We start from the raw sequence: 26,395 nt of genomic DNA on the forward strand, positions 1-26,395 counted from the left end.
TCCTCTTGCTATGAATGCCAACACACCATTGGCCTTTTTCATTGCCTGCTGTACTTGCATGCCCACTTTCAATGACTGGTGTACTATGACACCCAGGTCTCGTTGCATCTCTCCTTTTCCTAATTGGCCACCATTCAGATAATAATCTGTTTTCCTGTTCTTGCCTTATTCTTCCTTATACACCTCTATCAGGTCACCTCTCATCCTTCAAGCAGAAAAGGCCGAGTTCAGTCAAGCTATTCTCATAAGGCATGCCCCCCAATCCAGCCAACATCCTTGTAAATCTCCTCTGTAACCTTTCTATGGTTTCCACATCCTTCCTGTAGTGAGGCGACCAGAACCGAGCACAGTACTCCAAGTGGGGTCTGACCAGCGTCCTATATAGCTGCAACATTACCTCTCGGCTCCTTAATTCAATTCCATGATTGATGAAGGCCAATGCACCGTATGCTTTCTTAACCACAGAGTCAGACTGCACAACAGCTTTGAATGTCCTATGGACTTGGACCCCAAGATCCCTCTGATCCTCCACACTGCTCAAAGTCTTACCATTAATACAATATTCTGCCATCATATTTGACTTACCAAAATGAACCACCTCGCACTTATCTGGGTTGAACTCCATCTGCCACTTCTCAGCGCAGTTTTGCACCCTATCACTGTCCCGCTGTAACCTCTGACAGCCCTCCACACTATCCACAACACCTCCAACCTTTGTGTCATCAGCAAATTTACTAACCCATCCCTCCACTTCCTCATCCAGGTCATTTATAAAAATCACAAAGAGTAAGGGCCCCAGAACAGATCCCCGAGGCACACCGCTGGTCACCGACCTCCAATGCAGAATATGACCTGTCTACAACCACTCTTTGCCTTCTGTGGGCAAGCCAGTTCTGGATCCACAAAGCAATGTCCCCTTGGATCCCATGCCTCCTTACTTTCTCAATAAGCCTTGCATGGGGTACCTTATCACATGCCTTGCTGAAGTCCATATACACTACATCTACTGCTCTTCCTTCATCAATGTGTTTAGTCACATCCTCAAAAAAATTCAATCAGGCACAATCCTGACTTTGTCAAAGCCATGCTGACTATTCCTAATCATATTAAGCCTCTCCAAATGTTCATATAAATCCTGCCTCTCAGGATCTTTTCCATCAACTTACCAACCACTGAAGTAAGACTCAGTGAAAAAAATATATTTTTTTCATCTTTTGTTGCAGGTCCTTTATCAACCTTCAGTAATAATTAACTTCAGGCCTCTATATAAACATTTAGAATAGATATCCCAATGAACTGTCGACTTTGTGCAGTTTCCCTTCCAACCAATTGGTGGTGCTGTTGCGTAACTTTTTGAAATTCCCTTTCAGTTTTTCACTTCAAATTTCAAAGTAAATTTATTATCAAAGTACATGTAAATCACTACATACAACCCTGAGATTTTTCTTGCAGACATACTCAGTACATCCAGTAACCGTAATAGAATTAAGGAAAGACCACAGTCAACACGGCTGACAACCAGTCTGCAAAAGACAAACTGTGCAAATACAGATGAAAAAAATAAATATTTATGAATGATAAGCATTAAACATTGTGAACATGAGATAAAGAATCCTTGAAAGTGAGTCTATATCAAAATAAAACAGACCAATTAAACACAACATCAGTTTTACAAAAAGAAACAAGATCAGATCACTTTAACTGCACACATGTAAAGGCAAACAACTTATCACGGAGATCGAATACATTCCCACAAGGAAGTGTCACGAGGAGCTCTCCCTCGGGGTCAGAAACACTTTGCTTCCACTCTGATCTGAGGTGACTGATGAGGCCAATATGGGATTTGCAGACTGTTGGGTGGGTTCCTGCAAGTTCATGGAAACTCTTCACTGGGTGTGCCTTTCCTATTATGAGCTGTCACTGGCCAGGGATTCCCACAAGTTGCTGAGGATGTTATGTGTTTTCCAAAGAAGCTTTATGAACATATTGGAATCTGTAACCTCACCTGAATACTCTTGGTAATTTCTTCCCTTCAGAGAGCTCAGAACAGAGAGTCCATTTCAGGAGCTTGGCATTGGCTATCCAAATGATGCGGCCCTCTCAACAGACCTGGCTGAGTCTAATTAGGATTTCAACACTGGGGACGTTGTCATGACCCAGGGCACTGACATTAGCTTGCTCGATGTGCTGCTGCATTTTGCAAGCAACATTGCTGGTGCTCCTCCAGGGCCCTGAAGCATTGCTGCGAGTTTTCCAAATCTCAGGTACAAGTGAGGGGGCAAGGAATCACTGCTGCTAGCAGTATCCAGCCTGCGGTCACACCTTCCTTCAACTCGTCAAAAGATGGATGTGCTGACAGACTGGAGACAGCAAGGTCCACCTTGCTGACAGTGGGAGGAACTTTACTTTTCTGATGACATTAGCCAGAGTGGTGAATCTGTGGAATTCTTTACCACAAGCAGCACCTGGAGGCCAAGTCTCTATGTATAGTTAAGGCAGAGATTGATAGATTCTTGAATGGACAGGGCATGAAGGGATACGGGGAGAAGGCTGAGAGGAAATCTGGATCAGCCATGATGAAATGGTGGAGCAGACTTGATGGGCCAAATGGCCTAATTTTGCTCCTAAATGTTCATATAAGACTTGAAGTTCAGCCTCCCAGTATATACAATCACAAGCCTTGCCTGTGTCCTGCTGCTCAATAACAGAGGTCACAAATACTGAAGCTCCCATCTGTTCTGTAGAATGGTTCCTCTTTAGTACAAAATGTACTAAATTGGAAGCAAGGTGGATTGAGAAAAGGGTTTCAGTAATGGGACAGTCTCGCTGCACTGGGAATAGGGTAGCAGACCAATTGATTAGCATCACAGCAGTTACGTTGTATGTAGTAGATGAAGGAAATACATAACTGTGAGCAGCCAAGTTGAAGGATTCTCCTCCATCCTTGGAACATTCAGCCCATCTGGCTCCCAAGGATCCGATCCCATCGATTCCATCCACCTTCTCCTTACATCCCAGTAACTCATTCTTTCTCACGTGCCCATTAACTCCCATTTGACTTTTTTTTTAAATTATTAACCTATAGGGCAACTTACAGTAACCGATTGACCTAAAGATATGTCTTTTAGATGTGGGTGGAAGCCTAGAGCACACACAGGAAACCGAGATGGTCACAGAGGAAACATGCAAACCCTGCAGCTACAACACCCAGGGTCAGAATCGAAGCCAAGCTGAGAAGCAGCAACACTAGCTACTGTCCCACCGTGCTGAAAGTCCAAGGCCACAACGCGTTTCATAATCTCTGAAAATGCAGATTGAGTGGTAGTGGAAAAGTGATCCCTGGAGCCCTGGTCAGAGACAGAAACTGCAATTGTCCCTGTTCATTCAACATCACCATCTCATCATCAATTGCCAGCCAGCAACAGAACAAGCAGACATGGTCAATTGCAGTTCAAGGAAGTGCTGGCCAGCAATGGCAATCTACATGTTATCATGATAATTTTCAACTGACCACCAAAATATTGTAGGGGTAAGATCCCGTCATGGTAATACAGTTAAACACTGCCAGTACTGGCACTCGAGTCATATTATCAACAATATTAAACATTTACATTTCTCCAACTATCACCAACACATTCAAACCACGACCTTCTGCAATATTCTCACTGCAATGGCCCTGGAAGGGAGCTGTTTATAGGTTTGTGGAGAGCGGAAAGAGAGCTTGATTTTTAACAAAAGGAGACATGAAGCTTAGCCTCTCAGTACATACAGTCGGCCCTCCTTATCCGCGGGGGATTGGTTCCGGGACCCCTCGCGGATACCAAAATTCGCAGATGCTCAAGTCCCTTATTCAACCTGTCCGAATGCAGTGGACCTTAGGACCCAGCGGAACCCCAGACCTTATTTAACCTGTCTCAGCGCGGTGAACATTAGGAACCAGCGTCAGAGATCTGAATTCGCAGAGCTTCTGTTCGTGAAAATAATCACGAACACGATTGAAAATAAAGTGTAAATAATAAAGCAATCGGAAAGAGGTGAAACGCTATCAGTCATCAGAAAAGCGGAAGGCTACAGTCGGTCAACGATCTGAACAACTTTAAAGGATAAAGTGAGAAAGGCTCTGCCCCGATGAAAACTACAATTATTACTAAGCAACACAGTGAGTCCTGACGAAGGGTCTCGGCCCGAAATGTCGACAGCTTCTCCCTATAGATGCTGCCTGGCCTGCTGTGTTCCACCAGCATTTTGTGTGTGTGTTGCAGTGGTTTAATTATTGGGTTTTGGGTTTTTGATCCTCCACATCAACCCGGCACGGTGGAGAGCGCACTAGGGAGTGATCTGTCCTGAGTCCCGAGAACTTCCGTTCCCGAGCCCGGCGCTGAAACATATGTTCTTAAGTGTTTTATATGCATAGAAAGGTAAAATATATACTATATACAAATGCAAATGTTTGACTAACCAATGCTAAATGATACCAGATGCACCTGTTCTGACTTACTTAGTAAGAGAACTCCCTATTTTTTTCAGTCCCGATCCACAATAGCGCACACACATCCTCCCGTCTACTTTAAATCATCTCTAGATTACTTATAATACTTAATGCAATGTAAACGCTATGTAAAATAGTTGTTATATTGCATTGTTTAGGGAATAATGACAAGAAAAAAAAAGTCTGCACATGCTCGAACATGCTGGAAGAGCACTTCCGGGTTTTCTCGATTTGCGGTTGGTTGAATTTGCGCACGCGGAATTCGTGGATAAGGAGGGCCGGATGTACAATTCCGAGCCTCGCCTGCATACTGCAGCTCAATAACCAAGTGACGTAGTTTTGGAGTAGAGGAGTCAAATGCTTACAAAGCAGCATCCTAGTGGCAGACTGAGAGGACAGGGCTTCTCAGAACCTGCGTCAATATGGATAAACCTGAAGAAGCAGTGCAGATGCTGGAGCAGACACTTATGGAGTTAGGATACCTAGAACCCAAACATGTTGGTGTCAATATGAAAGTAGTACATTTCCAATAGCAGGGGAGACTAAAATCAGAGGACGCAGTGTCAGAATAGAGGGATATCCCTTCAGAACAGAGGTGAGGGGGAAATTTCTTTAGCCAGAAGGTGGTGAATGCAAGGAACTCGTGACCAGTGGCTGTGGAGGCCAGGTCATTGGGTATATTTAAGGGAGAGGTTAATAAATTATTGATTAGTCAGGGTGTGAAGGGATACAGGGAGAAGGAAGGAGATTGAGACTGAGAAGGAAATGGATAAATGGATCAGCCATGATGGAATGGTGGGGCAGACTCGATGGGCCAAATGGCCTAATTCTGCTCCTATTTCTTATGTAGAGAGGGAGCATCACCATTCCTAAAATGAAGAAATGTCAAAAAGGCTGATTAAGAATAAGGAATGAAATTGGTTTATTCACATTTTATATAAACTTTTCCATGCCCCAGAAATGTATAGAAGTCTTTGTTGAATCAACCTTGAGGAACGGATGCAAACAAGTCCTTTCTCTGATGGTCTCCTGGCCCTCCCTTACACCATCCTGACTTGGAAAAACTGTTCATTTATTACTGCGGGTTCCCAATTCCTGGAACTTTCTCCAGAAAGACAGCAGGGGCTCATAGTTGAGGGCCCACCATCATCCTCTGATCAACAGATGGGAAAAGGGATTCCTTGCTGGCATTGCTAGAAATACCCACAGTCCAGAGATAAGGAAAAGAACATTTTCACTGACACATTTTTTAAACTGATCAGTTAACCACTGTTCATCTCGAAAGAGAAGGTCCCAATACCTGTACTTCACACCACGGTTCCAGTAAATGAAACCGTCACGGTTGCTGAAAGCCAGAAATTCCCAGCAAGAGCTCCCAGACATGGGAAGGGAAATTTATACCAAGACTTACTCCAGTGCTGGCCTCAAATCTCGCACCCGTAGTGCCTCCAGGATCCTGTTCAACTCCAGAAAGGGTTCCTTCTGACAGAGCTCAATACATATTCCGGATTCCTGGGAAAAGATGGAAAATGGGATTAGCCACAAGTTTAGTACACAGTGATCAACACACACAAGGAAATACAGTATTTAAATTTCTGCGTTTTAGAGGAAATATGCAAAATAATACAATTATTTGGTACCAAGAGCTGTAGTACAATATAAAGATGGATGGGAAAGGGCAAGCGGCTACAAGTGTGGGCTGAATTCGTCTCGACTTCAATGTGGTTCCAGTTCTGGGCACCTCACAGTATGTCAGTGGTATAAAAGGTTCCATATGAGACCTCATATTTATTGGTCATCCTTTACACAGGCTATTGGCCCACTGATTGACTGGCAATTTAGAGCAGTAACAGAGGTGGTGGTCACCATTAAAGTTTTGACAATGAACAAGGGACAAACCACCTTCACTCACACTGGGCCAGCAACCAGGGAGAGCAGTTTGAGATAACTGGTAGGGAAACTAAAATGAAAATGAGGATTAAAACAGAAAGTTGTTGCATTCTGAAGTACAGTTTTTGATGGAAATGGCTAGCATTCAATGGAATTGGTTAAATTCTTGAGGAGGAAAAGAGACAAAGTAAGTGAAGAGACTGGAAACTATATCAAAAGACCCAGTACAGACAGGACATCCCGATTGGCTGCAGGTTGGGTGTAGGCTTCCATTTTTCATTAACAGCACTAGCAGTCCAGTAGTCCCGGAAACAAGTTGCCACGACGATAGATTGCTCTGCTGGTGTGCTCTCATTAGGGATCAGTCTACCCTTGCTTTGAGGTCCTGGTAAATTAGTGTCGTGGGATCTGGGCGTTGTTGGTAGGGCCATCACTTGTTGTCATTCTTAATTATCCTTGAAAAGCTGGCGGTGAATTACTGTAGCCCCCCCTGCTGAAGGTAATCCTGCAGTGCTACTGGGGAACAACTTTTGAGCTTTGGACCCAGTACTAAAGAATCAGGGGTCCATTTCCAAATCAAGGTGGTACATGACAAGAGTTTTGAGGTAATAAAGCTGCAGCTCCAAAAACACTAGACAGATACAGGTGGAGTAGTACGTTCAGATCTGCGCATCGCACTGAAGGAAGGATGTGGAGCTTTAGGGAGGGTGCAGGAGAGATTTACCAGAATTTTGTACGTCTTCTGCAGAATAGCTGAGCAAGCTAGGCCTTTCCTCATTGGCGCGAAGAGGGCTGAGAGGCAACTTGACAGAGGCATGGAAGAGTGGGCTGTCAGTGCCTTTTCCCCAAGGTGACAACGGCTAAAATGAGAGGACATACTCTTAGGGTGATGGAAAGAAAGATTACACAGAGTGACAAGTACATAGACCACACTGTCAGGGGTGGTGGCTGAGGCAGATAACTAGGGACATTGAAGTCACTCTTAGATGAGCCTATTGTTGAAAGCAGCATGTCGGGCTATGTGGGACAGTAGGATTACATGAATCTTGTCATCGGTTAAAAGGCTGACACAACATTGTGGGCTGAAGAGCCTGTACTGTACAACTCAGAGTAGGAGCTGTCGCTCCCACAAACCAGAAACATTTGTTCTTCTTTCGGGTAGAGGTCGCTGGTCTAAAAGGTGCTGTTGGAATAGCCTAGGTGGGAAACTGTAACGCAGTTTGTAGACAGAACGCACCACCCTCACGGTGCACAGATGGAAGAGGGATGGGAATTTAGACCGGGTCAGGCTCACTTTACCCTGATGCTGTCGAACTCTTTGAGAGCTGCTGGTTCTGCACTCGTCCAGGCAAACAGTGTGCATTCCTTGTAGATGAAGAGGTTCTTGATGTCAGGAGGCGAGTCATCAGCCACGGTATCCCTGGACTCCGGCCCGCTCTTAGAGCCACAGTATGTATAAAGCCAGCACAGCTGAGTCTTTCAGTTGATGATGAGTGACACGTATTGGGAATACATCAAATGTTTCGACATTTGGCATGTTGGCATTTTCATGTTTTGGCACTTTCTGTAACACAACCATGCCTTGCCACATAGCGTCAGGTTGCCTACATGCTTGCACCATGCAAACGTGCCTCCATCGTCAGAAGATCTGCTTCCATCACGGCAGTTCAGAAGGTCCTGGCCCTCCACGCTTTTTTTTTGAACAGCTCAAAGTGATTACAAGAAGACTTGCCAAAATCAGACCTCTCAGAAAAGAGCTTCCAAATTCGTATTACAGCTTTTCCTACAGTAACCCAAGATAGCACAAGGACTTGCTGACAGTTCCAGCTGCAGTCGTGTAAAGATTAATTTGCATGGAATGAGGGCAGACTGGTAAGGTTAGTGTTTATTGCCCCACCAGTAAATACACCCGAGATGGCAGGTGACGATCCACCTTGTTTGGAACACTGCAACCTATAGTTCAAAGCTACATTCGACATGCTGTCCAGAGGGAGTTCCACCCCACATAACTCCGGAAGCATGGGGTGTAACTTGGAGATGATTCCATTCACTTGTTTTCTTTTCCCATCTCAGTGATCAATGCTTGGGAGGTTCTCAGACAGATATTATTGTGAATCCTGTGGACAGTTCAGGGCAGTGGCAATCCACCAGTTTGGGGGAATGAATATGCAAGAGAATGAATGTTGCAAGAGGTTCCTGAGCTGCAATTCCCTCACCCAGGCAGTTTTTCCATCACATTATTGGCATTTGATTAAGATGCTGGAAGAGCATCACTTTGAAATCTTCAACATTCCTCTGAATAGTTGCTCCCAAGTTTGTAAGAGGACAAATCCAGGAAAGATGGCAGCAACGATGGCTGGAGTTGTCCACCCAGAATAGTGCCTGGTCCCTCTCTCCTTCCTATCCCTACCAGAGATCTCACGTTCTATCAATATGACTGGACAACCCTCCCCACTGGTGAGCAGGCCAGTTCCTGGTCTTACCTGGCACAGTTCCTCGGCGACATTCAGCAGCCCTTGCCTGTACAGGTGCTCCACCACAGCCTCACTCAAAAACTGCTGCTTTTCGTGCAGATCCCAGACACCTTCCACCCCGACTCCACTCACGTCCGTGTCAAAGTTCTGCACAAAAGACAGGATCTTATAGAAGAAACAGGCCAAACAACTCAAGGAAGCAACATCTTCTATGCGACCTTCACTGGCAAAACTACCATTTCAAAAGCAACGGAGAGTGAACGACTGCAGAGTAGGTACCAGAGCTAGCACTGATGTAGCGTACTTGGCGAAGCAACAGCGCAGCCCAATCTGAAAATGCAGCATCATTTTAACTACCCAAGCAAACCATCTACCTGCAGGTAAAATGTACTTGAGGATTATTTTAGAATCAGACTCAGAGATGTAGCACAGAAACAGGCCTTTCGGCCTAGAAAGGATCAGCCACCCATACACACCAATTCTACATTAATCCATCTTTATTTTAAATACTAGCCCCACAGTTCCTGCCAGATTCTGATACTCAGCTGGACACCAAGGACAGTTTAAAGTGACTAATTAACCAACTAGCTTTGCACACCAAAGGGCCATGGAATGAAATGGGGGCTCTCGGAGAAAACCCACCCAGTCACAGGAAGAGCCTGTGAGCTTTCCATCTCTGCCAATTCAAGGCCGCAGCTCTGCAGCCCCTCTGGGCCATCCCAAATAATATTCCTTTTGTGTCGATTAATTCATTTGAATTTTCTGTGTCATTTTTTTCTGCTGCACAATTTTTGCTGAATTGTTCCCATTTTTCTCTACCGCCCCCCTCCCCACCCTCATCATTGTGTGCTGTCTCACTGCTATCTTACTGGAGCTCCCTGTGCCCATTAGCAGTGCCCTAGTGAGCGGGTTCTGATAACTCAAATGGACAACACATGCTAATTGGCAACTACCTACTGCCCGATTTCCTTGTAATCTGTGCATTTGGGTTTTGCTCACTCCTTCCCCAGATTTTCCCCAAGGAACAGAACTGTGGTAATTTTCCCCAACGGGATCCTCATCCCAGGCCAGTGTTAACACCAGGCCTTGTCGGAAGTAGCTGCCAGGAGCCCCAGCTCCCAGCACGGGCGCTAGTTTAAAGTTGCTATATCATTAGCAGCTGTACTTTTGTCATGGAATTCAACAGGGAAGCGTGACCTCCCACAGAATTCCCAACTCACGGGCAGGGATCCCAGCCCAGGCCCAGTCAAACTGACGCAAAGGCAGGTAGTCTCACACCAGTTCCCAGGAGAAGGGAGGTAGAACACTCAAAGTTCAAAGTAAATTTATTATCAAACTACAAACCTGTATTGCAGCATAAAAGCCAGGACCAACAGGGTCTGGGACAGCTTCTTCCACCAGGTCATCAGACTGATTTGCTGATCATGCTGATACAACTGTATTTCTATGTTATATTGACTGTCCTGTTGTATGTAGTATTTACAAATTACTATAAACTGCACATTTAGACAGAGATGTAATGTAAAGATTTTTACTCCTCATGTATATGGAGTAAAGTCAATCCAATTCAATGTCACCATATACCACCCTGATTAATTTCTTGTGGGCAGTCACAATAAATACAAAGAAACACAGTAGAATCAATGAAAAATCTGCACACTCGGATGAATAAATAACCAATGTGCACAAGACAAATTGCTCAAATACAAAAAAAAGAAAAATAAGAATAGTAAACGAAAAGTAATAAAATACTGAGAGCATTAGTTATACAATTCTTGAAAGTGAGTCCATAGGTCACTGAATCAATTCACTGTTGGGGTGAGTGAAGTTACAGTGCTGACTGCACAGGTTGAGTGTTGTTAAGAAGGTGTATAGCGTGTTGGCCTTCGTAACTGTGGGATTGAGTTCAAGAGCTGTGAGGTAATGATACAGCTGTATAAGACCATAGTTAGACCCCACTTGGAGTACTGTGTTCAGTTCTGGTCACCTCACTACAGGAAGGATGTGGATACTATAGAGAGAGTGCAGAGGAGATTTACAAAGATGTTGCCTGGATTGGAGAGTGTGCCTTATGAGAATAGGTTGAGTGAACTCGGCCTTTTCTCCTTCGAGTGATGGAGGATGAGAGCTGACCTGGTAGAGGTGTACAAGATGATGAAAGGCATTGATTGTGGGGATAGCCAGAGGCTTTTTCCAGGGCTAAAATGGCTAACACAAGGGAATATAGTTTTAAGGGACTTGGAAGTAGGTACAGAGGGGATGCCAGAGGTAAGTTTTTCCACACAGAGTGGAGGGTGCGTGGAATGCACGGCCGGTGACAATGATAGAGGCGGATACAGTAGGGGTTTTTTTAAAAGAGACTCTTAGATAGGTATACGGAGTTTGGAAAAATATAGGGCTATGCAGTAGGGGAATTCTAGGCAGATTCTAGAGCAGGTTACATGGTTGGCACAACATTGTGGGCCGAAGGGCCTGTAATGTGCTTTCTATGCTCTATGCTTTAAGTTCTCCACTCTGGTTCAGGAGCCTGATAGTTGAGGGATAATATCTAAGAGATAACACTTTCATCAGTATTAATACTTTAACTGGTTTTAACATGCAGATGTGCTTTATACCGTGGGGCAGCATAATAGTGAAGTGGTTAGCACAATACTTTACAGTACCAGCGACCCGGGTTCAATTCCCACCACTGCCTGTAAGGAGTTCGTACGTTCTCCCCAAGACCGTGAGGGTTTCTTCCGGGTGCTCCGGTTTCCACCCACAGTCCAAAGACGTACTGGTTGGGAGGTTAACGGGTCATTGTAAACTAGGCTGTGATTAAATCGGGGGATTGCTGGGCGGTGAGGCTTGAAAGGCTGCAACGGCCTGTTCGGTGCTGCATCCCAATAGGTAAAATAAAAAATAAATATAAAGTATTTTTAAAGTTGTCTTTAAAACTTCATTTTCTGAATTTAAAATTTAAGAGAAACCATGATTGAATGGCTTGATGGGCCAACAGGCCTAGCCCTACTCCTTTATCTTATGGCCTTTATTTTTTAATTCCTTGAGGAACTTAGCAGGTTAGGTAGCATCTATGAATATGACTAAACAGTCAATGCTCTGGGGAGAAACCCTTCTTCAGGATTAGAAAGGAAAACTCTTAGGAGCAGGTGTGTCTGCTCTGCCATTTCATCATGACTGATCCAATTTTCCTCTCTGCCCGTCTCCTGCCTTCTCCCCATATCCCCTCATTCCCTGACCAATCAAGAATTTATCAACCGCTGCCTTAAATATACATAAAGACTTGGCCTCCACAGCTGCCTGTGGCAAAAATACAGGGTGTTGATTCTCCACCCTGAGGGTGGCCTCAATGTGACCCAAGAAGTGGTCTTGGACCGACATGTCTGGATGGAAATGGGAATAAGAATTAAAAGTGACCTCCACCACTGATACCTCCCTCAGCCACATCTCCTCCATTTCACGGGCATCCACATCCATACCCCCACCCTGTCTTCCCGCCACCTTAATAAGGATAGAATTCCTCTTATCCTAACCTGCCAGTCCACAGACCTCCGGATCCAACAAATCATTCTCCATAACTTCCAGCCATCTGCAAAGGAATCCTTCCACCAAACACATCTCTGTTTTACGTGGGGATCTCTCCCTCTGTGATTTCCTTATCCATTTGTCACTCCACACTAACCCCCTCCCTGCAAATGGCTGAATGGCTACCCGCTCCCTCACCTCCATTCAGGGCCACAAACAGTCCCTCCAAAGTGTGGTAACATCTCACTTGCAGGTCTGCTGGGGTGTTGTGTCGCACGCGGTGGTCCCGATGTGGCCTCCTCTACACTGGTGAGACCCCTTGTAAATTGGGGGGCTGCTTCCTTGAGCACCTCCGCTCCACCCGGCAGAAGCAGAATTTCCCAGTGACCAACCACTTTAATCCCCGTTTCCTCCAAAACGAGGCTACCCTCAGGGTGGAGGAGCAACACCTGATGGCATGAACATCAATGTCTCCTTACAGTAAGAAATATTTTCCCTCCACCTTCCCTCCTCAGTCCAAACAGGTGAGAAGAGGCAATCCCTCCCTTCTTCCCTTTCTCCTATGGTTCACTCTCTTCTCCTATTAGATTCCTTCCACTGCCGCCCTTCACTTTTCCTACCCTATCCCGTTCAAGCTATCCTTTTCCCTCTCTTTTTATTCTGATCGTCATACAAAAAATAAAAGTGTTGCTGTATGTTTGTGAAGGCCAAAGATACTCAAGCATGCAGCGACCCGAAATCAGACCAAACCCTTCGACAGTCGGCAAGCCTGGGGTGGGTCCACAGGGTCTGGTAAAGCTGTCGTGCGACTGTGACAACCCTGTGATACGCAGGACGCTGCTGATGCGCTGGGAGCCAGTGGACCCAGGGGCTGGTACGCAGTTCTTGGGCAACGCAACATTTACCTCCAGGAACTGAACTGGTAAAGCTGCTTAATAGAGTGATAATAACATAGAAATTGTGTCACTACAGGAATGAACAATTCAGTTTGTTTGTTGCAGCTGGGAGGTCAGCATTTATTGATTGCCTGTGATCTGTGAAGTGGCGAGGAAACACCTCCTTAATCTGCTGGTAGGTATCAAAATGCCTTAAAACTTCTTACTTACCCTGTCGATGGCCTTCCCCACTTTGGAGACACTCCCGTGGATATCTTTGTGATCCAATGCCAATTTCTGAACAGTGTCCTTTATCTTCTTACAACACTGTGACATAACTAGAGACAGTGTTGCAGACAACTGCGAATCAAGGTGGCCTTGAAAACAGAACAATAGAAGGTAAAGACCATTCACACTCAGTCCAAATGTAATTTTATACAATGCTTTCTATTATCAGTTCAGTACTGACACAATGAATCTGTTAAAGTATAACAGATACTAAGTGGGATAATTCGGGACAATGTTGTGGATTGCTGAAGGTTGCTCCTTCCATCAGAATCTGGTTTAATATCACTGGCATATGTGAAATGTGTTATCTTTGTGGCAGCAGGGCATTGTAATACATAATAAAAACTATAAATTAAAGTATATATAAAAAATATTTACTAGGTAATACAAAAAGAGAGGAAAAACAGTGAACAGTGTTTATGGATTCATCGTCCATTCAGAATTCTGATGGCGGAGGGGAAGAAGCTGTTCCTGAAATGTTAAAAGTACCTTCAGGCTCCTGCTGTCTCCTCCTTGATGGTAGTATATGAAATGAGGATGTGTCCTGGGTGGCTGGGGGGTGGGGTAGGGGTTCTTTAATGATGGATGCTGCCTTTTGAACATGTCCTTGATGCTGCGGAGGTTAGTGCCCGCGGTGGAGTTGGCTGAATCTACAGCTTTCTCTGATCCTGTGCAGTGGCCCCTCTATACCAGACACCCGTACAACTAGCTAGAATGCTCTCCACATTATACGTGTAGAAATTTTGTGACGCACTGATTATCTTCAAAGCTCCTAATGAAATATAGCTGCTGTTGTGCCTTCTTTGTAACTATCAGTTTGATAGATCTCCAGAGGGGTTGAGACACAGAACTTCAAACTGCTGAGTCCTCAATGAGGATTGGTGTGTACTCCCTCCTCAACTTCCCTTTCCTGGAGTCCACAATCGACTCCTGGTCTTATTTAGTGCAAGACTTGTTGTGACACCACTCAGACGTCATTTCCAGATTGGAAATAACATCTCTTCCTCGCTGACAATCAATACTGGCGTACCTCAAAGGTACATGCTTAGCCCACTGCTTTATGGTCACTGTGCAGCCGTCTTCTAGAGGAATAGCAAGATAAAATACCTGTAAATGTAGTGGAATGCTCAAAGTTAATTAAGGGGAGTTGGACTTTACATTATGGGCACTCAGGATGATAAGATTTAATTTTTCAAAAGGTTGTATTATATGAGTAACAGTGTTATTTTGAAGCTTAATAGATGTAATTTGGATAATAAGCCATTATCACAGCAATAGGAGTTTGGAGCAAACAGTGTTTAATGAGGCCACAAGTTCAGGTCAGGTCCCCTTATTAAAGTCCTGCACACAATCTAATGTCAGAGAAAGCTTAAAAATTTGTGGAAGCACGCAAGCGTCCAGCCCAGAAAAGAAAAATGAATTTAATGGCTGGCTTTCTGCTCTTAAGTACATTTTTTATTTCAATATGAAAACACAAGAGACTGTGGATGTGGCATGAGGAAGTCAGTACGCCAAGCAGCATCTGTCATAGGAGTAAAACTGTTGACGTGTTGGGTCAGAACTCTGCATCAGGATTTCAACCTGAACCATTCACAATTTCTTTCCTTCTATCAATGCTGGTATTTTCATTTGTATGTATTAAGACAACCTTGGATGTTCACGTTCAGAGGCAAGTAGATGGCATATCTACAGTTGGAAATAGTGCATTGAAATATTACAAATGCAAGTGTTTGTTTACTAGAAAAGGAGGAGCAATATGGGACAACTGAGGAACCTTCTCTGGTAGCAACCCCTAAAAACAGATTCAAGGATGCCTCACTAATCTAAAACAGCACCAACTTCCAGTAACAATTGTAGTCATCGGTCAAGAAGACACACAACTTAAATACAGAAAATAGCATGAGCTCTTCTCAATGTCCCCTGCAGAATACATTATTCATCATATCATTTCAACAGAGGGCATTCACCCCAAGGCAGCTGAGGAGTAGCAAGAGTCAGAATTCAAACTAGAACTTTTAGCTTTTGAACTTCCATTAATATTTACTTTTGATGCAGATATGAATTCTAACAGTCCAAAGCCAATAATGGAAGTTTTTTTGGGGGGAGAGGTAGCCACATTCACTGAAGACTCAATCTTCCACTATTCATTCTATGTTTATACCCATTTGACATTTTACCAAAAGAATCAGCAGATATTCACAGAACTGGAGACTATTTCTGGTCTGTCAAACAAGGAGGGATTAAGCAGACCGGTCCTGTACTCCTGTGCCAAGAAGAAGGGCGATTACACTTGTAAAATTCTTCTGGGGCTTGTCAGGGTAAATGGAGAATGACATTTCCTCTGGCTGGATGTTAAAAACAAGGGAGTCACAGGCTCAAAATTAGTGACTGGCCATTAGGGACAGAGATAAGAATAAATTTCTCCACCCAGTAAATGTTTCCATTTGTCTAGGAAAGAAACACTGGAGACAGAGCTGCTGAGTGTATTTAAGATAGGGATCAATACTACTCTGGATGCGGAGAGGATCAAGGGATCGAGGAGTAAATGAAGGAAAGTGACAAGGTACAAGATCAGCCCAAAATCTTATTTTTTCCCTGGTGGGACATGCAAAAGGGGTTGAACCGGCTATTTCTTCTTCCATTTATCTTCTGACATTTTTCAGCATCATTTAGAACTGTGATTAAGCCACATATGAGACACTAACAAATAAATTCCAAAGTTAAATCTGCTTTAATCCTTAATGCCAACTGTCTAATTTTGCTTTGAACAGTTCACTAGCAGGGTGTTGTGATGTACAAACGTGATTAAAAACAGGATACATTTTATAATACCATTTTACTTTAAGATGAATTGCTTTATTTCCTTATTAAGATTCTCTCTCATCATGTTTGCACAGTAACTGAGAATAATGCTTACACATGTTAAAAAAGCAGTACAAAACATTAAAAACTCAGTACCTCAGAGCTATAAGTGTGATGTTTTTGTGGGATTTGTCGTACCTAGAAATCTGTAGAAAGTAAATCCCACACAGATGAAGAATGTATTTAGCACCATAAGACTAACTTTTAAAAAAATATTTACTGACAGAGCGCAGAATAGGTCTGACTGGTCCTCGGAGCTGTGCTGCCCCACAATCCCCCGATTTAATCCTCGCCTGACCACAGGGCAATTTACAATGACCAACTTAACCTACCCACTGGTTGTGGGAAGAAATCCATGCAGCCACGGGGAGAATATACAAAAACTGCTCACAGGCTGCTGTGGGGATTGAACCCAGGTGCCTGTACTGTAAAGCATTGTGCTAACCACTATTCTACGTATATTTGTAAATGCTTCTCTAAAGCAATCAAATGCTCAATTTTACAAAATAGCAGAGCCATTTATTGAAAAAAAAACTTAATACAATGAAAATTGACAAGTAGAAATGAAGGACAAGTGTTTAATTGTTTATAGTGAAGAGCACAGGATCGGAAATGTCAGTTTATGGTCTAGGGCGTATTATAATCTTTATCCATAACCAAAATCCTTATCAATGACCAAAATGCCCCCAATTCCTTGCCATTTTTCCCACCAATTTTGCAGTTTCTTGGAATAGCAAAATGTGAAAGATACACAAAACATCACCACTACCACAGCTGGAGACTGATGACTGATTTGCAGAATATAAACAGAAGGGGATTGCCCCTATTCAATTATCAGCAATGTTGCTGGTGAGCTGTGCACCAAGAGATGATGGTGCTATGTATGAATGGCATCACTGATTAAATTAAGGCTTGTACTGTAGTAGAATTAGTTAGATGCTGGGATAAGAGCAAGTCGAGTGATCTCTGCCAACTTTGGAACACTGGTTAGGAACTGGAATGATGCCCATAAGATAAGTGATTGAACAATTACCAGATTCCAGATAGGAACAGGTTTTAACTCCGGGTTCCAGGATTAAAAATAACAAGTTACCAGCTTAGCAATGTCAAATAATTCCATCTGCTTAAAAAAAATAAAAGTTCCAGAATTAGCTGGATCATCACTTTTCCTTTCTGCGTGACTCTTTGTGGGACATAATTCCAGATGAACTTAAGGTCATTTAATACCCAAAAAATCGCTTGAAAGTGCAGTTCTTTAAACAGTATTCTTGGAATAAGCAATCAATACGCAAATCAGTGCCGTATAGAGATGCCATCATGTTCTCACCTGTTTTGGAAAGCTCCTGTCGGAGGCCACTGACATAACGTAGCAGTTCCTCCAGGCTGCGGTCGCAGTGTTGCCCATACATCAGGAACTTATGTAGCACCTTTTCCAGCTCCCGCTCCACACACACACACTGGTCCATGGGGCAGAGACACAGTGGGACAGACACACACAGGCAGGGCTGGGGTACGTTGGAGTCAGCCAGCAGAAACTACAAGCGAACCCACACTAGGTGCGGAAACACATTAAACACCCAGATGCAGGGTCAGGAGAAAACCCTGCAGATAAACCAGCGACTGGTAGAAACAAAGCGATAACCCTTCAGTATTAGGTCCAAGGCGTCGAAATACAACGCAGGAAGAGAGAGAGAGAGAGAAAAACAAAAGAGGTGAACCAAGAGTCAACGCTAAAGGCTCGGCCGCAGTTGATATTAAAAGTTTAACACCATGTCACACAGTCATAAGCCCCGGCAACACAGGGAGCCTAACAGGTAACATCAAGGAGCCCAGAGGTTGGCCACGCACGGACAGCTACAGCCGGAAACGCGGCACCACGCAGGGGAAGCATAGCCAGCGGTCCGGCGGCGGCTGGGGGCGCAGGGCTGGCGGGCGGGCGGGCGGCCGTGTGCGGACGGAGCTGGCGCGGCCACAGCTGTGTCCCGCAGCCCGCCGGAGGCTCCAGCAGCTGTCAGCGCTGCCCCGCCGCGGGGCCCGCCACTCCCACGCAGGGCGACACGGAAGCCGCGCGGCCCGCAAGATGCCCATTCACGCGGCGCCCGCGCACCCCGCCGCCGCATGCTCGGCCGTTCCCCGCTGCATTCTCGCCGGTGCGCGTCGCCGACCCCCCGGCCGCCTCCCCCCGCCGCCCGCGACGGCCCGTGACGTCACAGACACCCCCGTCGGGTGGAACAGTCCACCAGGAAGTAACGGACTCGGGGACGTACCACTCGGCCGCAGGGGAGGGACCAGACGGAACCCAACCTGGGGCCGCTCTTTTAGCCAAGATTTCCGGTTTATTAATTACAGCTTACAATTTTAAACCCTTGTTTTTTTTCTATTGACGGCTTACTGAAAAATATCGGAACTGCTGAGGAATAATGAGACTCTGTCACCCCTTTTGGCAGTAGTGGAACAACCCATTGGTGGTTACAATGAGGGTTCGGGGTCAGAGGTCAGCGTGTTCCTCTCTCCCCTCTCTCCCCCTCTCTCCCCCTCTCTCCCCCTCTCTCCCCCTCTCCTCCTCTCTCCCCTCTCTCCCTCTCTCCCCTCTCTCCCTCTCTCCCCCTCTCCCCCTCTCCCCCTCTCCCCCTCTCTCCCCCTCTCCCCCTCTCCCCCTCTCTCCCCCTCTCTCCCCCTCTCTCCCCCTCTCTCCCCCTCTCTCCCCCTCTCTCCCCCTCTCTCCCCCTCTCTCCCCCTCTCTCCCCCTCTCTCCCCCTCTCCCCCTCTCTCCCCTCTCTCCCCCTCTCTTCCCTCTCTCCCCCTCTCTCCCCTCTCTCACCCCCCTCCCCCTCTCTCCCTCTCTCCCCCCCTCCCCCTCTCCCCCCTCCCCCCCTCCCCCTCTCCCCCTCTCCCCCTCTCTCCCCTCTCTCCCCTCTTTCCCTCTCTCCCCTCTCTCTCCCCCCCTCTCTCCCCCCTCCCCCTCTCCCCCCTCTCCCCCTCTCTCCCCTCTCTCCCCCTCTCCCCCCTCTCCCCCTCACCCCTCTCCCCCTCTCCCCCTCTCCCCTCTCTCCCCGTCCCCTCTCCCCCTCCCCCTCTCTCCCTCTCTCCCCCTCTCTCCCTCTCTCCCCCTCTCTCCCTCTCTCCCCCCTCTCTCCCCTCCCCTCTCCCCTCTCTCCCTCTCCCCCCTCACCCCCCTCACCCCCTCTCCCTCTCTCCCCTCTCCCCCTCTCTCCCCCTCCCCCTCTCTCCCCTCTCTCCCCTCTCTCCTCTCTCCCCTCTTTCCCCCCTCTCCCCCCTCACCCCCCTCTCCCTCTCTCCCCTCTCTCCCCGTCCCCTCTCCCCCTCCCCCTCTCTCCCTCTCTCCCCCCTCTCTCCCCTCCCCTCTCCCCCCTCCCCCTCTCTCCCCCTCCCCCTCTCTCCCCTCTCTCCCCCTCCCCCTCTCTCCCCTCTCTCCCCTCTCTCCTCTCTCCCCTCTCCCCCCTCACCCCCCTCTCCCTCTCTCCCCCTCCCCCTCTCTCCCCTCTCTCTCCTCTCTCCCTTTCCCCCTCTCTCCCCCTCTTTCCCCTCTCTCCTCTCTCTCCCCCCTCTCCTCCTCTCTCTTCCTCTCTCCCCTCTCTCCTCCTCTCTCCCCTCTCTCCTCCTCTCTCCCCTCTCTCCCCCTCTCTCCCCTCTCTCCCCTCTGGGCTCCTGGCTGCTCGCGTCTTCACTATGGCTGTGGCATCACTTCGGCCGAATGTTTCCTTGCAGAATAACTTGTAAACATGTAACAAAATGCCGGAGGAACTCTGCTGGTCGGGCAGCGTCCATGGAGAGAAATAAGCAGTCGACGTTTCGGGCCGAGACCCTTCATCAGGACGCTGGCTACCTGCAGTGACCTCGAATCTGATCTTGGCACTGGTCATTTTGTTCTGATCCGACAGTGCTGCGTCTTAGGCAGCTTGGCGTTTATTGTCAGAAGCAGGGTAGAATACAATGAAAACTAGTGTTTTACAGCAGCAGTACTGTACATCACACACGTGACACGCATAGGGTAACATTAGTTCTGCAGAAGCTGATCGCTCAATTCAAGAGGAATGCCATCTGAGAACCGAACCGGGACCCGACATATCGATGCAACTATAAAGGAGGCAAGACAGCAGTTATATTGCATTAGGAGTCTGAAGAGATCTGGTATGTCAGCAGAAATACTTGCAAATTTGTGTAGATGTACCGTGGAGAGCATTCTGACAGGCTACATCACCGTTTGGTCTGGGGGAGGTGCCATTGCACAGGATCAAAAGAAGCTACAGAAAGTTGTAAAATTAGTCAGCTGCAACTTAGGTACCAGCCTCCGCAGTATCCAGGACATCTTCAAGAAGCAGTACCTCAGAAAGGCCGCATCCATCGATAAGGACCCCCACCACCTAGGATATGCCCTCTTCCATCGCTACCATCACGAAGGAGGTACAGAAGGCACACACTCAACGATTCAGGAGCAGCTTCTTCCCTTCGGTCATCTGATTCCTAAATGGACATTGAACCCTTGGACACTACCTCATTACCTTCTTATTTCCTTTTTTTTGCACTACTTGTTTAATTTAACTATTAAATAAATATAATAAATATACAGTAATTCACAGTTTTCATTTCTCTCTCTATTACCATGTATCACCTTGAACTGCTGCTGCAAAGTTAACAAATTTCACAACCTATGCCGGTGATGTTAAACCTGATTCTGATTTTAAAGTTGCTGATGACAGGACTGACTTAGGCCGAATCAAAAGTGGAGATGAATCATCAGACAGGAGAGAGATAGAAACTCCGGCTGAGTGGTGTCCTACAGCAACCTTTTGCTCAATGTCAACAAGACCAAGGAGCTGATTATTGACTTCAGGAGGAGGAATCTAGAGGCCCATGAGGTTATTGGAGGATCAGAGGTGGGGAGGGTCAGCAACTTTACATTCTGGGGTGTTATTATTTGGGAAGATCTGCCGTGGGCCCAGCACGTAGGTGCAATTACAAAGAAAACACAGCAAACCCTCTACTTCCTGAGGAGTTTGCAGAGATTCAGCATGACATCTAAAGCTTTGACAATCTTCTATGGATGTGTAGTGGAGAGTGTATTGACTGGCTGCATCACAGCCTGGTATGGAAACACCAATGCCCTTGAATGGAAAATCCTACAAAAAGTAGTGGATGTGGCCCAGTTCATCATGGGTAAAGTTCTTCCCACCAGTGGACACATCTGCATGAAACACCATCGCAGGAGAGCAGCATCCATCATCAGGGACCCCCACCACCCGAGGCATACTCTCTTCTCGTTGCTGCCATCAGGAAGAAGGTAGAACAGACTCAGGACTTGCACCACCAGGTTCGGAAACAGTTATGAATCCTCAACCATCAGGCTCTTGAACTAGAGAGGTAACTACACTCAACTTGATTTGCCTCATCACTGAAATGTTCCCACAACCAACGGAGTCACTTTCAAGGACTCTTCATCTCGTGTTCTAGATATTCATTGCTTATTTATTTATTATTTCTTCTTTTTGTATTTGCAGTTTGTTGCCTTTTGCAGTCTGACTGAACACCATAGTTAGGCGATCTTTCAGTAATTCTGTTACGGTTATTATGCTATAGATTTATTGAGTAACAAATTTCACGACGCAGGCCGGCGATAATAAACCTGATTCAGAGTTTGTCCACAAAAAAAATCTCAGGAGTGCATATGGTGACATATATGTACTTTGATAATAAAATTTACATTGGACATTGAATGCAGTTAAATATCTGGATGGAAAAGCAAGCCCAGATAGCCTTAAAAATTAGAACTCAGAGACCTTCTCAGCTCAAACGTGCGCTTTCTCATAATATTCTCTTCCGGATAGAGGATTCATAGACTGTGCTCCTGATTCATCAAGATCAAAACTAATTGTAGAGTCATGGAAAAGTACAGCACAGAACCAAGCCCTTCAGCCCATCTAGTCCATGCCAAAACTGCCTTCTCCCATTGAGCTGCACTGGGACCATAGCCCTCAATACCCTTACCATTCATGCACCTACCAAAACATCCATTAAATTTTGAAATTGATCTCGCATCCACCACTTGTGCTGGCAGTTTGGTCCACACTCTCACCACCCTCTGAGTAAAGAGGTTTTCCTTCATGTTCCTCTTTTCACCTTTTACCCCTAACCCATGACCTTTAGTTGTATCCCACCCAACCTCAGTGGAAAAAGCCTGCTTGCATTTACCCTATCTGTACTCCTCATTATGTTGTATCCGTTTATAAAATCTCCCCTCAGTTACCTACATTTCAAGGAATAAAGTCCTAACCTATTCAATCTATTATGTCTCTGCCCCATTTTCCTAGATTATGCCAATTTCTGTGTCTTAGTCTCAAAAAAATCTTATCAATTTCTCTTGAATGAATTCAGTGACTGAACCTCCACAGCTCTCTGATCTAGAGACTCCAAAGATTCACCAACCTCTGAATGAAGACATTTTTCCTCATCTCAGTCTTAAATTCTTGAACCTGTGATTTTACTTTTAAACTCCTTAGCTAGGAGAATCAATCTCCATTCTTACTAAGGATTTTCAAGCTTTACTGCCATCACTTCACCTTCTCCCCTTCCTCACAATGCACTAACGCAGTAGGATAGCACTCGCTGTTGGCATCCTGAGCAGCTGCATCACTGCCTGGTTCGGAAATTGCACCATCTCGGATCGCAAGACCCTGCAGCGGATAGTGAGGTCAGCTGAGAAGATCATTGGGGTCTCTCTTCCTGCCATCACGCTCGTTTACACTACACGCTGCATCCGCAAAGGAAACAGCATTATGAAGGACCCCATGCACCCCTCATACAATCTCTTCTCCCTCCTGCCGTCTGGGAAAAGGCTCCGAAGCATTCAGGCTCTCACGACCAGACTATGTAACAGTTTCTTCCCCCAAGCTATCAGACTCTTCAATACCCGAAGCCTGGACTGACACCTTGCCCTACTGTCCTGTTTATTATTTATTGTAATGCCTGCACTGTTTTTGTGCACTTTATGCAGTCCATTGTAGGTCTGTAGTCTAGTGTAGCTTTCTCTGTGTTGGGTTTTTATTACGTAGTTCAGTCTAGTTTTTTGTACCGTGTCATGTAACACCATGGTCCTGAAAAACGTCGTCTCATTTTTACTATGCACTGTACCAGCAGTTAATAGACAGTAAGTGCAGAAGTAGACCATTCGGCCCTTCAAGCCTGCACCGCCATTCTGAGATCATGGCTGATCATCTACTATCAATACCCGGTTCCTGCCTTGTCCCCATATCCCTTGATTCCCCTATCCATAAGATACCTATCTAGTTCCTTCTTGAAAGCATCCAGAGAATGCTCTGGATTCTAGTTATGGTCAAAATGACAATAAAAGTTGACTTGACTTGACTCAGCCAAATGCAACAATCACACCACCATTTCAGCTTGGATTAGGTATCTCAGCGCGGACTCAAGATTTTAACTGTTCGAATTAGTTCCACTTCTGAGTAGTGCACTTTCCATTTGGGCCATCGGGAGAGGATGGTAAAAGAGAAAAGTGGCACTTTTATCAACCTGACCTGGATGAGTACCCCTAAACCAGAAAGGGAAATGAGTTGTGTTGCAAAACTTGCGTACTCTCACATTTGAGGAACATATAGGCAAGCACTTGAATCACTAGGGCACAGAAGACCAAGGACCAAACGTGAGTGAAGGGGACTAGTATGGGTGTGTACAATGGCCAGCATACAACAGTGGGCCCAAGGGCCTGGTTCTCTACTCTATGACTTGGGCTAAATATTTTAATATAACATCTTGGTTTGGCCAGCATGAACTTTAAATTACTGTGACCTCTGGTTGTGCCTGTGAGTCTTAATCCAGGGAATTAAGGTGAAAATCTAGGGAGATATTTAAGATCTACGCACATGAAGTGCTGGAGGAACTCTGCAGGTCAGGCAACATCTGCAGAAATTAATAAACAGTCCTTGTTTCGGGCTGAGACCCTTCGGGACTGAGAAGGATGCCAGAATAAAAAGGTGGTGGGGAGGGAAAGGATGGAAGATGATGGGTGGGAAAGGTCAAGGGCTGGAGAGGAAGGAATCTGGTAGGAGCAGAGTGTGAACAACAGGAGAAAGGGAAGGAGGAGGGGTCCCAGGGGAAAGTAATCAGAAGTTAAGAAGGTCGGAGTGGGGAATGGGTGGAATTTATTTACCGGATTCAGGCCATCTGGTTGGAGGATATTCAACAGAATATAAAGTGTTGCTCCTCCACCCAGACAGTAGCCTCAACTTGGCACACAATCCTTTCTTCTCCAGCCCTTGATCTTACCCACCCACCTGGCTTCGCACACAAAGTGCGGAAGGAACTCAGCAGGCCAGGCAGCGTCTGTGGAAAAGAGTGACCCGCCGATGTTTTGGGCTGAGACCCTTCATCAGGAGCGGAGAAGTCAGGGTAAGAAGGTGGGGGGGGGGGAGGAAGGTGGTAGGTGTTAGGGAAACTGTGAGAGGGGGAGTTGATGTGTTGCAAAAGATCTCATTGCTGCTTTGTAGAAGAGGAAGAGAACGATCACATGCAAGATGGTAAATTATTTACTCCTCAGTCTAAAGGTAACATATATTATCTGCATATCATCACTTGCAGTTTGTGGGAGCTTGTTTTGTGTAAATTTACTATAGTATTTGTGTCTTTGGAACAAGGACTATTTCTCAGTCGTACATTTCAGCATGGGTGGCAGCCTCCGTAGTATCCAAGACATCTTCAAGGAGCAGTTCCTTTGGAAGACGACGTCCATCAGTAAGGATCCTCACCACCCAGGACACATCCTGTGTTACCATCAGGAAGGAGGTGTCAATGATTCAGGAACTGCTTCTCCCCCTCTGCCATCTGATGTCTGAATGGACATTGAACCCATGAACACTACCTCACTACTTTTTTATTTCCAGCATCTGCAGATTTCCTCCTGTTTACTTTTTTATTTCTGTTTTTTTTGCTCTACTTATCTTAACTATATACTAGATACTTAAAGTAACTTACTTTTTCTTTATATTTATTTTTCATGTATTTCATTGTCCTGCTGCCATAAAGTTAACACATTTTACGACATTTGACAATGATATTAAACCTGATTCTGATTCGACAGTAATACTGTCTTCAAAAGTGTTTTGTGGCATTAAGGAGTTATGAATGATATGATGTAAATGCAAGCTTTTCCAATGTTACTGTCATTGATTTTGTCACAGATTATAATATCTAATTAACCATAGATTCAGGAGGGAACCTGACTCTGCCTCAGTCTGCATGATGCACCATAACAGGTAAACCACAGGAATAGGATAAAATATAACTGATAGCTGGTGCAACGAAAGTTATATTATTCATTTAATGATTAAACTATTTAAGAAGAGAAAAGAGAAGGATTTTTTTACTAAATAAGTAAAAGTATGATAATTTGCTGTTCCATCTAGGTGTGAAAAATCTTTAAAGACTAGTTTGTAACACATCTGTTGATCTCAGTGAAGATTCTGTCTGTTGGATTTTGTTATAGGTTGAAGATGGGCCATGGTCCTTCCCCTCCTGACTAGAAGTGTTGACGTCAGTATGTTGGTTCAGGAAGGAAAGGACTCAATTCTGCAGATGCTGGAAATCTTGAGCAACACACACAAAACGCCATAGGAACTCAGCAACCTCACCCTCACCTGGTCTCACCTATCACCTGCCTGTTTATACTCCTTCCCCCCCCCCCCCATTCTTATTTTGGCTTCAGTCCCCTTCCCTTCAAGACCTGATGAAGGATTGGAACCTGAAAAGTCAATTGCTTATTCCCCTCCATAAATGCTGCCTGACTTCCTGAGTTCCTCCAGCATTTTAGGTACTGTATGTTCCACAGATTAATAATCCTTGGTGATTCAAGTGTCTGGATATTTCATAAATATATGAGAGTTCCTCTGTCCACCACCCCTTCAAACAATGCATTGAAGATTCCACCCTCTGGTGAAAGAATTTGTCCTTAGATCCTTTCT

The 26,395-nt window shown here is 45.5% G+C and overlaps 1 protein-coding gene across 2 annotated transcripts in view; it reads right to left on the reverse strand.

Annotated features, from left to right (window-relative positions):
• rmnd5b (required for meiotic nuclear division 5 homolog B) overlaps positions 1 to 18,366 on the reverse strand; it is a 44,995-nt gene extending 26,629 nt beyond the window's left edge. For both annotated transcript variants that reach the window (XR_009515826.1, XM_059990083.1), the window contains exons 1-4: positions 17,731 to 18,366; positions 13,485 to 13,630; positions 8,863 to 9,000; positions 5,901 to 6,001 (exon numbers count right to left, since the gene is read on the reverse strand). Coding sequence is in view for 1 of the 2 variants with exons in the window: in XM_059990083.1 (XP_059846066.1) it covers positions 5,901 to 6,001; positions 8,863 to 9,000; positions 13,485 to 13,630; positions 17,731 to 17,869 (524 nt within the window). In the remaining variant the exon portion in view is untranslated. The remainder of the gene's footprint in view (positions 1 to 5,900; positions 6,002 to 8,862; positions 9,001 to 13,484; positions 13,631 to 17,730) is intronic.
• Positions 18,367 to 26,395: the final 8,029 nt, after the last annotated feature.

This window comes from Hypanus sabinus, chromosome 15 (genome assembly GCF_030144855.1).
Source record: "Hypanus sabinus isolate sHypSab1 chromosome 15, sHypSab1.hap1, whole genome shotgun sequence".
Taxonomy (NCBI): Eukaryota; Metazoa; Chordata; class Chondrichthyes; order Myliobatiformes; family Dasyatidae; genus Hypanus; species Hypanus sabinus.